The sequence below is a fragment of the Aquarana catesbeiana genome, linkage group LG12 (assembly GCF_042186555.1).
Source record: "Aquarana catesbeiana isolate 2022-GZ linkage group LG12, ASM4218655v1, whole genome shotgun sequence".
Taxonomy (NCBI): Eukaryota; Metazoa; Chordata; class Amphibia; order Anura; family Ranidae; genus Aquarana; species Aquarana catesbeiana.
The window spans coordinates 46,915,837-46,930,081 of NC_133335.1; the positions used below are offsets into that span (position 1 = coordinate 46,915,837).

The following is a 14,245-nucleotide window of genomic DNA, read 5'->3' on the forward strand; positions in this document are numbered from 1 at the left end:
CACCACTGTCTGACCCCCTAAAGTCTGAAAGACAGTAAACTGGCCCTTTTGTTTGGAAAGTTTGGAGACCCCTGCTTTAGAGGGCTATTGCTCTCTGTGTGGAAGCAGTGATCTCTCTGCAGAGGTTCAACACGCCCCCTAATGAGTCAGGGCTCTCCAATCAGCAGGGAGCATAAGCTTTGCCGATTGCAAAACTATAGGCCTGGCTCAGAAGGTGGTGTTTTATAGAACTGCTGCTTCCACACTGAGAACAAGGGTCGTTTTTTGCAATATGCTCGCAGGACGCAGGATTTTTTACTTAGGCTGTGGTCAGGACTTCTGATTTGCATACTTGTTCTGGGCCAGTGACACAGAAAGTAAGTCAACATAACAACCAAGCAGTTAGCACTTTCAGGATAAGGTCAGCAATTAATGCCCCTATATTTCTCCCATGGAAAGTTTCCTTTAATAGTTTCCAGTTGCCTAATCGGTAGATTTGATTGGCTATTTCTGTAACCTGAAATATGTTTGCCTAGGTAACTCCAGCTGGGTGGAGCTGCTTCCGGTGGCTGCTGTCAGCGTTCACCTCTTCACTGGGAACGGTTCTGAAGTGAATTTGGTTGGTCCTGCTCAGCTGTCCCTCCCCCTCCCTTCTGACAGTGGGATCACACCCGCCAGCAGTATACCCGCTTGGAAGTTCGACCCCAAGAACGGTATGTCGGCACACATAGTGTGGATACTGAACAGCCCTGTGAATAATGCATAATGTTTTTTTTACCTGATATTATTGCTCTGTTGTACCCTCTACACCCATTTCTTCTTCTCCCCCACCCCACCCTGACATGGGTTCCCCTTATTGTTTCCTCCTCTTAGGTTTGTGGACCCGTTCCGGTATGGGTGTGGTGCGGAGAGACGGGCAGCAGTTGTACTGGTCATTTTCATCCCAGAAACTGGGATATTGGGCAGCAGCCATCCCTTCCAGTGGTCGAGGTGAGGCTCCTTTCTTTGATGTGGTCTGGTTTCTTTACGGTTTCTTTTCTTGCCAGGGCTGACCTTTCCTTCTGGTAATTCTAGTTGCCTGGCTTTCATGCTAATCCCTTAATTGCTTACATTCCCCGCAAATATACTGTATATTTTATTGGGCAACATCATTTGTACAATAATACTTTCTAAATCACTGTTTAAAAAAAGAATGCAGATCTGGAGTTTTGACTTTATTGGCCTTTTTTTAATCAAATTGTTAGATCATCTGTTGCCTTTTTGTACTCAGACATGGGGTATCTGTTTTACACTCTGTTTTCTTCTTAGGTATGCTGTCACTTATGGGTGGTGTGGACATAGCTGGCTACCATACTATCTTCCTGCTCTCTATTCTGGGTGCTCTTACACTACTGGTCCTCATCCTGCTCTGCCTCCTAATCTATTACTGCAGGTAAAGGTCTCCCTTGCCTATGGCTTTGCCATTCCAAACACTGCATCAAATTTTGTCTTTGTCTATTCAATAAGAACTCTATCTAAAGCTGGCAGAGACAGTCGGGGAAGCCTTGCTTACCACACTGCTGCGGTGCTGTGCTGGTCCTACTGCACTGTCTCTTTAATTACACCTGTCAAGTTAAGAACCATGTCAACGCGAATAAGAAGCAAGCATTGTGAGATGCCTGCACACACTTTTCAATATCTTCAGGAGTACACTAGTAACCCCTGAACCTCGGGCTCATTATTTCTGACACTTTTTGATCAAGCCCAAGGTGAGTTACATCTCCTGTAACATCTATTGCCCAGTGAAGACACCCACCAGGGCAAATAGGGGTCGAAAGTAAGAGAGTGTGGGGCAGCTATAGACTTGACCAAGAAGTGTTAAAAATAGGAGACTGGTATGCCTAAGGTTTCTGGAAAATCCTGCAGAGACTGAAAGGTATGTGGAGGCACCTCGGAGTGCCATTTTTTTGTTCATGTTGGCACATGTTCAGAATGTTGACAAATTTATTTTTACATTCCCTTGATGGGAGTTTTTGTCCAACTATGTTCAAGCAATGGCCTTATAAGATTCCTACGGATGTATTTGTGAAAAATTGCACATAAGCATGCAAAATATTGAGTCAGAAGTCCTCACAAAAATAAAGAAAAGGTCAAAAGTAGCAAGAACCCTTTAGGCCCCTTTCACACGAGTGGTCCGATCAGGTCCGCCTCTCCGTTTTTAGGCCTACCTGTTCGTACCCTCCGTTCTCCTCTCTGGAACAGTGGATGTAAATGGCCAGATCAGATCGGAGGGCAATTGGGTGTACACAGACAGCTGGTCCTTTTGCATCCGAGAGCAGAGCGGGTTGTGTTTGTGTCTACTCTGTATAATTGGCCACGGTCCTGTCATCTGCCCACTCTGCTTTTTAAAGAGGACAAATAACTAGTCATGAGTATTACTTGTAGGCTGCCTGTTGCTGACTTATTCCCCCATTACTGACTTACCATGCCTTGTTGTGCAAGCTGTCTCTTTGTGGAGGCAACTGTCTTGGTAGAGGATCAAGGCTTTGCCTTACTCATGTCAAAGCTGTCCCCCCTCGTGATAGGTGATGAGAGCTGGTGAGGGAATGATCAAGTAGCAGCAGAAGAGGTGCAGAAAGCACAGATCCACATAATGACTAAACAGAAACAGGAAGGTTCTTGGATTCTTGCACTACAGGTCCAGGGGGCAACATAGTATTGGCATGTCCAACAATCATTCTGAATCTGGTGAGACTAATGCCCCACACACACGATCGGACTTTCCGACAACAAAACCGTGGAATTTTGTTCGAAGGTTGTTGGCTCCAACTTGTCTTGCATACACACGGTCACACAAATGTTGGCCAACAATTACAAACGTGGGAACGCGGTGACGTACAAGGAAGTTCAAAAGCCAGTGCAGCTCCTTCTGCTTGCTTCCCAGCATGCGTGAACTTTTGTGCATGGGACTTGTGTACACACGATCGGAAATTCCGACAACAAAGTTTTGTTGGCGAAAAATTTGAGAACCTGCTAGCCAACATTTGTTAGCAGAAAGTCCGACAACAAATGTTCGTTGGAGCATACACACGGTCAGACTTTCAGCCAACAAGCTCACATCCAACATTTTTCGTCGGAAAATCCGATCGTGTGTACGAGGCATTACAGTCAGAGGCAGCAGTGACTTGGCTCTCAGAGGGGATTATTGAGTGTATGCATAGCCATGCTTATGAATTCAGTAGATATGGGTTAGTAGTCCTTTTAACTTACACTGCTATCCATGGCCCTATTGGAGAAATTTTCTCTCACTTCCTGTTCTAGGGCCAATGTTTAACCAGATAGGAAAAGGGTGAAAATCTGAAACCGGGAAACAGACAACAAAAAAAGCTGACAGATGTTCTACAATGGCCCTACCTAAGCAAGTGCTAAAACCAGATAACAAATGTGCAGGTTTATGGGTTTATCCCTGGCTCCAAATTGATACTGACTCCTTAAAGCCCAACTCTGAGAAACTTGAAAATTCTCCCTTGCAGTGGGGCTGCGCCCACACCCACACTGCAAGGGTTAACTGCCCGATTAGGTCTAGGGGACTGTAGCTGGCAACACTAAACATTGTACAAGTAAGAGGGATCCTTATAGCCGCACATCCGTATAGTCCCTAAGATCAATGTAAGAGTGGTAACCTCAGCCTGGACTCTGTCCAGGCTGAGGTTGCCACTCTTACATCGATCTTAAGGACGATACGGATGTGTGGCTATAGGGACTCCTTTCAGTTGTACAAGCCATAGCAGGAGCTGGAACGAGCTCCATCCCGTGCCAGCACTCTTAGTGATGGATGCTCAAGAATTCACATATACCTTGCTTCAACAGAGCCATGAGCGGCACACCAAGTTGCATTGGGTAACACTAATCATTGTGTTCTATCAGCAAGGAAAGAAAATTGGATTACTTTTGACCTGCCTAAAACCTTGTTCAAAATGGGGCGTACTATAGCGTAAACCCGTGTGAGGGCCGTGTTTACCCGCATGAGGATGCACAGGTGTTCTGCACATCCCCGTGCAGGCAGTCCCATTGTCAATGGGGATACAGACACAGCTGCTGCTCCCAGTTTGATATCTGTGTATGTGCGTGTTTCTGAACACAGATTGTGCGAGTTCGGGGACACGCACCCCCACCCACATGGATGTCAAATTTACATAAATGGGACTGCCTGCATGGGGATGCATGAACACCTGTGAATCCCCGTGCAAGAAAACACAGCCCTTGCACAGGCGTACCCTATAGTACGCTCCATGTGAACAAGGCCATAGCAGCAAAATTATCTGAGGAATGCAGGGAAAGATTCAATATCAAATAGTTCTGTGGGCTCAGGTGCTCACCAGGAATTGAAAATAGATGAGGGAGTTAGCTCAACTCTCTCCACAATAAACACAGCCATAATTCCCTTTTTCAGATGAGTGTTCCGTATGTCTGTTTTTATAGATAGCTACATAGTTAGTCTGGTTGAAAAAAGACACAGGTCCATCTAGTTCAACCAAACAAACAAAAAAAAACAACCATACAATCCCATATACACAATCCTATACCCTCAGTTGATCCATAGGAAGGTAAAAACCCCTAGCAAAGCAGGATCCAATTTACTACAGCAGGGGAAAAAATTCCTTCCTGATCCCTTGAGAGTCAATCGGATATTTCCTGGATCAACTTTACCTATAAATGTCAGTACCCAGTTATATTATGTACATTTAGGAAAGAATCCAGGCCTTTTTTAAAGCAATCTACTGAGCTGGCCAGCACCACCTCTGGAGGGAGTCTATTCCACATTTTCACAGCTCTTACTGTGAAGAAACCTTTCCGTATTTGGAGATGAAATCTCTTTTCCTCTAGCTGTAAAGAGTGCCCCCTTGTCCTCTGTGATGACCTTATAGTGAATAACTCAACACCAAGTTCACTTTATGGACTACTTATGTATTTGTATATGTTGATCATGTCCCCCCTTAATCTCCCCTTCTCAATAGAGAATTAAATCAGTTCCTCTAATCTTTCCTCATAGCTGAGCTCCTCCAAGCCTCTTATCAGTTTGGTTGCCCTTCTCTGCACTTTTTCCAGTTCCCAGATATCCTTTTTGAGAACTGGTGCTCAAAACTGAACTGCATATTCCAGATGAGGTCTTACTAATGAAATTTAGATGGAATGTAATATATCTCTATGGGCGGGTGGATGAAAACAGATGTGTGCCCGCTTACATCAACACATATTCGCGTCCATTTAGGATGACAAAAACAAATGGAAAAGGTTTGCGGACCCTGAACTGGACAGACTGTATTAACACTAGGGTTGTCTCGATACCGATACTAGTATACCGAGCATACCTGGACAGTCAGAGTGATCGGTGCGGAGGGGGAGTTACAAGCACCGATCACCCTGTATAGATTTCAACCCCCCCCGCTTTCAGATGCTATAGTGAAATCTACACAGCGGTGATCAGTGCTTGTAACTGCCCCCAAAGCTGCACCGATCATCGCTGACTGTCCCTGTATCCTCCTTCTGTCCCTCTCTGTTCTGCTGCTGTCCCCCTCAATGTCCCCCTCCGTGCTGCTGTCCCCCTCCTTTCTCCTCCGTGTCCCCCTCCGTTCTGCCCCCCTTCGTTCTCCTCCGTGTCCCCCTCTTTCTGTCCCCTCCGTTCTGTCCCCCTCCGTTCTCCTCCTTTCTGTCCCCCTCCGTTCTCCTCCGTGTCCCCCTCCTTTCTGCCCCCCCCCGTTCTCCTCCTTTCTGTCCCCCTCTGTTCTCCTCCGTGTCCCCCTCCTTTCTGTCCCCCTCCGCTCTGACCCCCTCCGTTCTCCTCCGTGTCCCCCTCCTTTCTGTCCCCCTCCGTTCTCCTCCGTGTCCCCCTCCTTTCTGTCCCCCTCCGTTCTCCTCCGTGTCCCCCTCCTTTCTGTCCCCCTCCGTTCTGTCCTCCTCCGTTCTCCTCCTTTTTGTCCCCCTCCGTTCTCCTCCATGTCCACCTCGATCTTTCAGGATGGAGAGCGGAGATAGGAGCCAGTAAATCTGGCTTCTTCCTTTTGCGAATGAACAGTCAGTGATAACTGACTCTGTCCATTCACATAACTGAAACATCGTAACCTGTGATTACGATGTCTCAGTTTATGAATGGAGAGGAGCCTCTGTCTCCTCTCCATTCATTTTCAGTGCAGCTGAGGCTGCTGAGAAGGGGACTGGGAAACATGTGTCCTCAGTCCCTTTCCCTGTCTCAAAGGGGAGATGTCAGGGGTCTGTTAAGACCTCTGATATCTTACCAAAGCCCCCCAACATGGCTAACAATAATAATAAAAAAAAAGAATTGCAATAAATAATAAAAAGAAATTAATTGTAAAAAATAATAAAAAATAAAATAAAAAATACACTGACACTGTCCACCCCCCCCCTTTATAAAAAGAACACATTGTAAAAAACACATAACAAAATAAATTGTAAAAAATAAAAAAAAAAAATAATTGTAAAAAATAAAATTGTAAAAACAAAAACAAAAAACTACTGACACACGTGCCATTGTCACATGACAATAAAAAAAAAAGTATCTGTAATCGGAATCGGCAAGTACTTGGAGAAAAGTATCGGTACTTGTACTTGGTCTTAAAAAAGTGGTATCGGGACAACCCTAGTTAACACAGACGCACGTTTGCTCGCCAATAGAGATTGCACAGGTCCATTTTCCTCCATCTTATGAACAAGATGGAGGAAAAACAGAATGGACACAAAAGTAACATTATCCCTTTCTGATCCGGCTCGGCTGGAGATTTGTTTACAGATTCCCTGGTGACACGGAATGAAGGACAGCCGTGTGAAAGGGGCCTAACTCTGTGTCCTTGTAGCATGTAGCCAGTTTATATAACTGTAACAATCAAACAGGCGCTCTGTTCAGCAAGGGACAACAGATACCTAGAATTGGCTTTCATTCCAGTTCAGGGAAAGCCACAATGGACAACTGCCATAGCATATTATCTTTGAAGAACGTAGCCAGCTGTAAAACTGTAGCAAACCTGTAGATACTCAATTCAGCAAAAAAAAAAAAAAATAGATAATTTTCAAATTACAAATTCTCAGCTTCTGTATTAGTTTAGTGCTATGTATGACATTTGAATAGCAGTGGCTTGCAAGTACAAGTGCATAGCTCCCAACTGTCCCTGATTTCGAGGGACTGTCCCTGATATGGAGCAATGTCCCTCATTCCTCCTCATTTGTCCCTCATTTTGGTCTGATCCATATAGTTGTATATAAAATGCACTTTTTATCTATCAAAAAGTGTTTTTTAGCACTAAACCTTCCATCTGATTTCTAAATTTCTGCATTTGTATATTTTAAAAGCCAATATAAAGGCATAGAAGTGGTAAAAAAAAGCACTTGTGTGTTTAACAAATCTTGTTTTTTTGTACAATTGTACAATTTAAGGGGGCGTGGCAAGTTTGTGTGTCCTATGCCTGCATGCTTTTTCAGATAGGTGTCCCTCATTCCCATCTCAAAAAGTTGGGAGGTATGCAAGTGCTATTGCACATATTTACCCAGCATACCTGTGCTCTGCTATTAGTACTGAATACTATGCACTTCATAAAGATCGGTCTCTTTAGGTAGCTTGTACATTGATCATAGAGAGTGATCGGATTCAGAGCTTCAAAACCCCAGGTAACTGCCATCCATTAGCTGCACAATGAAGCCAGACTATAATTAGTACTATGGGCACTCAGCAACAGGTATGAGAAGCCATGCTAACAAGTGCTAATATTGGCAAAGCCAAATTTGCTAGAGAAGTCACTGAAGACTGTTAGTAAAATACCTTTACCACAGCTCATTGCTGCTTACCACCTCCCAGGGATCTGATCCATAAGTAGACTGTATATAAGGGGAAAAAAGTCCTCAGTCCCTTCAGCACTGGTACAGCTAATCGCATACCTGCATATCCCATAGGTCAGTGGTTCCCAACCTCAGTCCTCAAGTACCCCCAACGACATGGGCGTCCGCAGAACTTTTTTCAGGGGGGGGGCATTATTTTAAGGTCTGGTCGTGTGATCTGTGTCAGTCAGCAGCGGCTGCAGGGGAGAAAGCGCTTGGCGATGGCTGATAAAGCCTGATGAGGTGATGTCACCCATAGGTTCCCATGTCACAGTTGTTATTAGTGCTCCCTCCTCTCCCCTGCATACGCTGCTGGATCACACAGGTGAGATAACATGACCAGATTGGAACAGTCTGAAAATAGGTTAGTCCGCATAGGTGTTAGGGGTAAGGGGACGGGGGGCGGTTTTTAGGCCCTTTTCACACTGGGGCGGCGCTTTTACGTTGTTTTAGCGGCGGTATTCGGCCGCTAGCGGGGCAAGAAAAGGTTAAAAACCACCGCAAAGCGCAGCTATTCCACTTTGCCGGCGGTATAGCTGCTCTGCCCCATTGATTTCAATGGGCAGGAGCGGTGAAGGAGTGTGGTATACACACTGTAGCCTTAAAAATTTCCATTACAGATTTGTAATGAGCCTGGGAAGTAGTAGAATTGTCCTGGTCTGGAGTCTTATCAGAGTTGCTGGATACTGATAATTAAACAGTAATCTGCAAGCACTGATTACAGACATACCATGACACAGAATAAGCGGGCACTAACCCAGCCTGTTCTACAAATATAATTTAGCACTTCACCTTAATGGAAGCTTCCATGGCTTGATTCAGGAACTTCTTAGCTGGCCTGGGGTGAGTTCTGGTGACTGCTGGGCTGGACAGTGGCTGCTGAGTGAACTTTATCTTCCTGCTCCACACACCCTCACTGCTGCTCTGACTGTGATCACTCTGACATGGACAGAACCAAACCTGGGAGAATCGTCCTTCTCCTGTTTGGGAGAATCGTCCTTCTCCTGTTTGGGAAAATCGTCCTTCTCCTGTTTGGGAGGATCGTCCTTCTCCTGTCTGGTACGGCTGCAGCTACAGAGAAGGAGGCAAGCACAGCCTCACTTCAGTGTGCGGGCTGTATCAGAGTTCAGAGCATGGGGTAGTGTGACAGCTGGGCAAGTTACTGAAGAGCTTCTCCTGAGTGTTCTGAGCATAGTGCAGCTCACAATCTGGTGCCCCCTCTCCTCCCCGCCATGCCTGCAAGGACTGCCCATGGACACCACTGTCTGTGTGCAGACACCCTGCCGATTCCAGGGGGGCACTTGACCCCCCTTGCCCCTACCTGCGGACGCCCATGCCCAACGGGCCAGGTTTTCAGGTTTTCCCTTCATTTGCATAGCTGCTTTAAATCAATATCATTGACACGGTATTGATAAGAGCTATTTTATCCAAGGGAAGTTCCCAATACATGGCCCGTTGGGGGTACTTGAGGACCAAGGTTGAGAACCACTGTGCTAATCACATTCAGTAGTTGCTGGCTGTTGTACAAGCTAGTACTGACATTTTAATTCTAGTATATTGGTCCTGCATAGAGGTGGGAGAAAGCGTGCAAAGGTGCTCCCGGGTTTTGTCCACATTTGGCATGGCGTAATTGAAGTCCAGCCTTTTTTAAGGCAGTAGTGTATTTAGGTTTTGTGCTGCCCTAGGCCTGACTAAAGTCGTGCACCCTCTAATTTAAATATGTGCCCACCCCTTCCTGTCAAGGACACACCTCTTGCTGTTTAAGACCCGCCCTGAAATTTTTACACTGGGGAGATTTTAGAAAATCTCCCCAGTGTGCGCAGGCAGCATTTACAACTGCCAGCAAGAATCTACTTATTTTTGCCAGCGGCCACCTCTGGCCACTATTTGGTCATCTGAATGTAGCCTTAAAGTGATTGTTAACCCACTTTCAGTAATATACACTATCCATTCTGTATCCTAATAGAGTGTCCCCCTGTCTCTGTTTCATTAAAAAAATATCTCCTTCACCATATCTCATGGCGGCTCCCGGCGCTCATGTAACTAGCTGTGTCTCCTCTCTGCCCGTCTTGCAGAAGCAGCGGGCGGGGCCAAGGTTTCCCCACTGACGTCAGCGGGACGCGAGGAGGAGAGGAGAGACGAGACACGGCTGGTCACATGATCGCCGGGAGCCGCCGTGAGATATGAAGGAGGTATTTTTTTAATGAAACACAAAAACAGCGGTGCCCTCTATTAGCATACAGAACGGATAGTATATAGATATATTTATTATTGTTGCAGCAGGAGGGGGATGGGGCGGCACTGTCACTAGGTGGCACCAAAGGGGGGGGGGACAGAGGAGACAGACACAGGATAGCAGGCTGCGGATCGAAGGCACGTAAACAGACCACAATGTCAGGGGCTCAGCAGCCATGATTATCGTGGTCTGTTTGCAGAGGGGAGGGTATAGCCAGGCAGGATCAGCCAGGTGTTACAGGGGGCCAAATTACACAGCACAAGTACTGTGCTGTGTAACATGCTTTAAATGAACAGAATCTGTGGGGGTTTTGTTGGGGTTAACAAACACCTTAATTGAGTAACACACAAGCATATCTTATGTCAGCAGTTTGAAGGCTCCCTGTTCAACAGAAACCAGACTATTCTGTTGAACAGTCCTGCGGGGGAGATTCATGATTTCACATCACTTTTGTGGATGTGGGGAGCTGAATTTTGAGCCCGCTAATTGAACAAAAATAAACCCACAGTGTAAGCATTAGTTCACCTTTATCAAAAAACTGCCTATGCAGATAAGGGGTGACTGTAGAGAAAAACAAACTATGCAGATTTTTTTATTATTTTTGTTCTTTATTTTAGATTTTATGTGTACAAAAAGAAAGAAACATACACAATATATATGATCAAAGTCGAATATCGCCCTTGATATATGTGTAGGCCATTTATGTACCTTATGAAGCCTGACTGTAAACGTGCTGCTTAGACACAATTAACATATCTAGATGTACAATAGTAAATATTCACTTTTTTAGTTTGGGTCTACTATAGGCATGGAGGAAGACAGCCAAAGCATGAAGCAAGCAAAGCATATATTAATGCAGCTCTGTTTACTCACATTCTTCTCCCAGTATTACATTTTTAGGAATCACATCTACACATGGTCTTGCTCATAACACCCTTATGGTTTGGTTCCATTTCTCACTACTTTTTTTTTGTTTGCAGGCGTCGATGTCTGAAGCCAAGACAACAGCATCACAAACTGCAGCTTTCTGGCCTCTCTGAGCCAAAGCGGGACCAGGCTACCTCGACCTCCCGCCTTAACCTCATTAGCACCAGCCACCTGGACTCTACATCCACAGCTGATAGTGATCTTCGAACTCCAGTCCTACGCTCTGCCTATTCCTCCCGTGAAGACTTTTGTAAATCTGGTGGGCGTTCCTCCAACCAACATTCTACAGATACTCTTCCTTTAAGGCCAGGACCTCGAGAAGATTACCCACTAAAGTCAGCCCGCTCTGGTGACCTGCTGGAGTCAGAAGACCTGAAAAGGAACTATGGAGGTGGAGGGAAGGGGCAGCAGAGAAGGAGAGGAGGTAGAGGAGGAAATAGAGATCCACCTCCATCACCTCCTCCACTTCCACCCCCCTTTAAACATGTGATCGGTGACTCTAAACCACCAGATTATTTGATGACCCAATCAGCAGATCCACTGTCACGTCCCACTTCTTTGACTCAACCTGGACAGCTGATATTTTGTGGATCCATTGACCACATGAAGGAGGGAGGGTACAGACATGCCATGCCCACTTTGGTGATTCCAGCTCATTATGTAAGGTTATCATCAGAAGACAATCCAGCAGGGCAGAGTGAAGAGCAATCTGAAAGTGATTCTGTGTCATCACAAGCTTCGCATGCCCACCATTTTGCCCCTCAAGATCATGCTCAACGTCAACAGTTGCTTCAGCAAGGTCACAACTACCAACAAGGAGGGCCCACCGGCTCAGGACAAGAACAGGAGGGAAAAGGCTGGAGCAACCACTCTTCTCAAATGAGTGGATCAGTCACCATCCCTGTGGTTTTTAATGAATCCACCATGGCTCAACTGAACGGTGAACTGCAAGCGCTCACAGAGAAGAAGCTTTTGGAACTTGGCGTGAAGCCCCACCCAAGAGCCTGGTTTGTGTCTTTAGATGGACGTTCCAGCCAGGTTCGTCACTCTTACATAGACCTGCAGGCTGGTGATAAGACACGCAGTAATGATGCTAGTCTGGACTCAGGTGTGGATGTTAATGAGATTAAAGTAAAACCTGGACCAGAAGAAGGAAGAGGCGGGAGGTCTCAACATCAACCTTCTTCTTTGACCTACTCTAAGCTGGTCTTTGCTGAAGAAGGGGAACAGAGCCTCAGCGAGAGTCGGACTGGTGGTGGTTGCTCGCCTGAAGACAGCTCACTCACCCCGCTTCTGGATGAGGCTTCTGAATCTTGCCTGGTTATGAACAGGAGAGGGCGCAGCCGAGGAGACAGTTCCCGCAGCAGCACTAGCGAACTTCGAAGGGATTCAATGACCAGCCCAGATGAGGACCTTAATGACCAATCTGAAGGTGGGGATGACCAAGATAAGAAGAGCCCCTGGCAAAAGAGAGAAGAGAGACCCCTGATGGTGTTTAATGTAAAATAATGAGGGATTTCTCAATTCTCGTTCTGTGTATAGGACATACCCCTCAAAGGACTGCAGGGAGAAAACGCAGGGATGGCCCCTGAATCCGAAGGCCGGGCCGGAGAATGAAAGACCCTGCCCCCATCTCTCCCCTAACCTCGAGGCACGGCCCCAGCATTGGAGAGTTCCTGTGTGGAAGACCAGAGGCACCGTGATCTATATACATCCAGAAACATACCCACACATCTACACACATACAGCCAACACAATTACTAACATGCACCCATGTATATAGTACACACTTGCAATATTCCTTACATACACAGGTGCTTTATGGTCCTCTGGTAACTGGGAGTCTATGACACTTCATGGTGAGACCCTCAGTGTGATCAGCCCCCTCTTTACAGAGGTAGAGCAGATCATTGATAACAGTGGACTTTTAACCTTGACGTTGTCTTCTATTTCCCTTTAAATAGTAATACAAGGACAAGAGAAGCAGGCCAAGCTCGCTGGAACATGGAGAATCTTTTGGTTTCATCATTATGTCCTCTATGTAGGTTCTGATGTAGCAGGGCATCCTAATGGCCCATGGCATCTCCCAGTAACTCATGCTTTGTGGTCCTAGTGTTTTGTTTGTGTAAGGTGTGTGGAAGATCATAGCTTGCAATGCATTCTGGTCCATAGTCCTCATTTAAGGAAGCCATGTAACTACTGTTTTACTGGCTACACTGCATTGTGGTACCATCTACCCCTCTTATCATGGAAACCGCTTCTACTTATCACAATGCATTAATGTAGCTCTTGCAATGCATTGTAACCATTGTGTACCCCCTTCCATCTTCTTATTAGCCAATAACTTGCAATGCATCCTGGTCAAGATGCAGTAGTATTAAGGTACTTGAGGGATTTATGATCCTCCTTTTTTTGCATCGCATTATGGTCTTTGAAATTTGACGTTTCTAAAAATATTCCAACTTCTTTTATGAAGCATTCCAGATAATGTTGTTCAGATGATCCTTAGAGGGAAGCTGTTTGTATTGCAAGAAGCTAGCCCCCTAGCGATTTCCCAAGAAAAACAGCACAAGAAATCAAGCGTGTTTGTCATGTTTAAATAGTACTGCCGTTTGCTACAAACCTTAATAATAAAAGGCGAAAAAAAAAAAAAGAAGTTTGTACTGCAAACTAGTGGGGATGCCTCAACATACACTACATTCATAGTTTAGCATTGAGTATCATATGAAGTATACAGCCTAGGGGTGCTGGTCAGTGGTGAGTGGTGTTCTCAGAATGTCTGATCACAAGCCAGTGATTCCCAACAAAGTATCTCTATAATATACACTATATTGTCAAAAGTATTGGGACGCACATGAACTTTAATGGCATTCCAATCTTAGTCTATAGTGTTCAATATTGAGTTGGCCCACCCTTTGCAGCTATAACAGCTTCAACTCCTCTTGGAAGGCTGTCCACAAGGTATAGGAGTGTGTCTATGGGAATGTTGGACCATTCTTCCAGAAGTGCATTTGTGAGGTCAGGCACTGATGTTGGACGAGAGGGTCTGGCTCGCAGTCTCGGCTCTAATTCATCCTGAAGGTGTTTGTGCATTAGTTCAAATAATTTGCTGGAGGGGGGATTATGGTGTGGGGTTGGGCTTGGCCCCTTAGTTCCAGTGAAGGGAACTCCTAAAGCGGAGTTCCAACCAAAAATGGAACTTCTGCTTTTCCGGTTCCCCCTCCCCTCCGGTGTCCC

At 45.7% G+C, this 14,245-nt stretch overlaps 1 protein-coding gene across 5 annotated transcripts in view; it reads left to right on the top strand.

Annotated features, from left to right (window-relative positions):
• The window catches only part of FAM171A2 (family with sequence similarity 171 member A2), a 59,993-nt gene extending 46,409 nt beyond the window's left edge, over positions 1-13,584 (top strand). For 4 of the 5 annotated variants that reach the window (XM_073607692.1, XM_073607694.1, XM_073607693.1 and 1 more), the window contains exons 5-8: positions 516-692; positions 853-969; positions 1,288-1,411; positions 11,062-13,584. In XM_073607692.1, the coding sequence (XP_073463793.1) occupies positions 516-692; positions 853-969; positions 1,288-1,411; positions 11,062-12,517 (1,874 nt within the window). In that variant the 3' untranslated portion in view covers positions 12,518-13,584. The remainder of the gene's footprint in view (positions 1-515; positions 693-852; positions 970-1,287; positions 1,412-11,061) is intronic. The other variant, XM_073607697.1, reaches the window with a different exon arrangement.
• Positions 13,585-14,245: the final 661 nt, after the last annotated feature.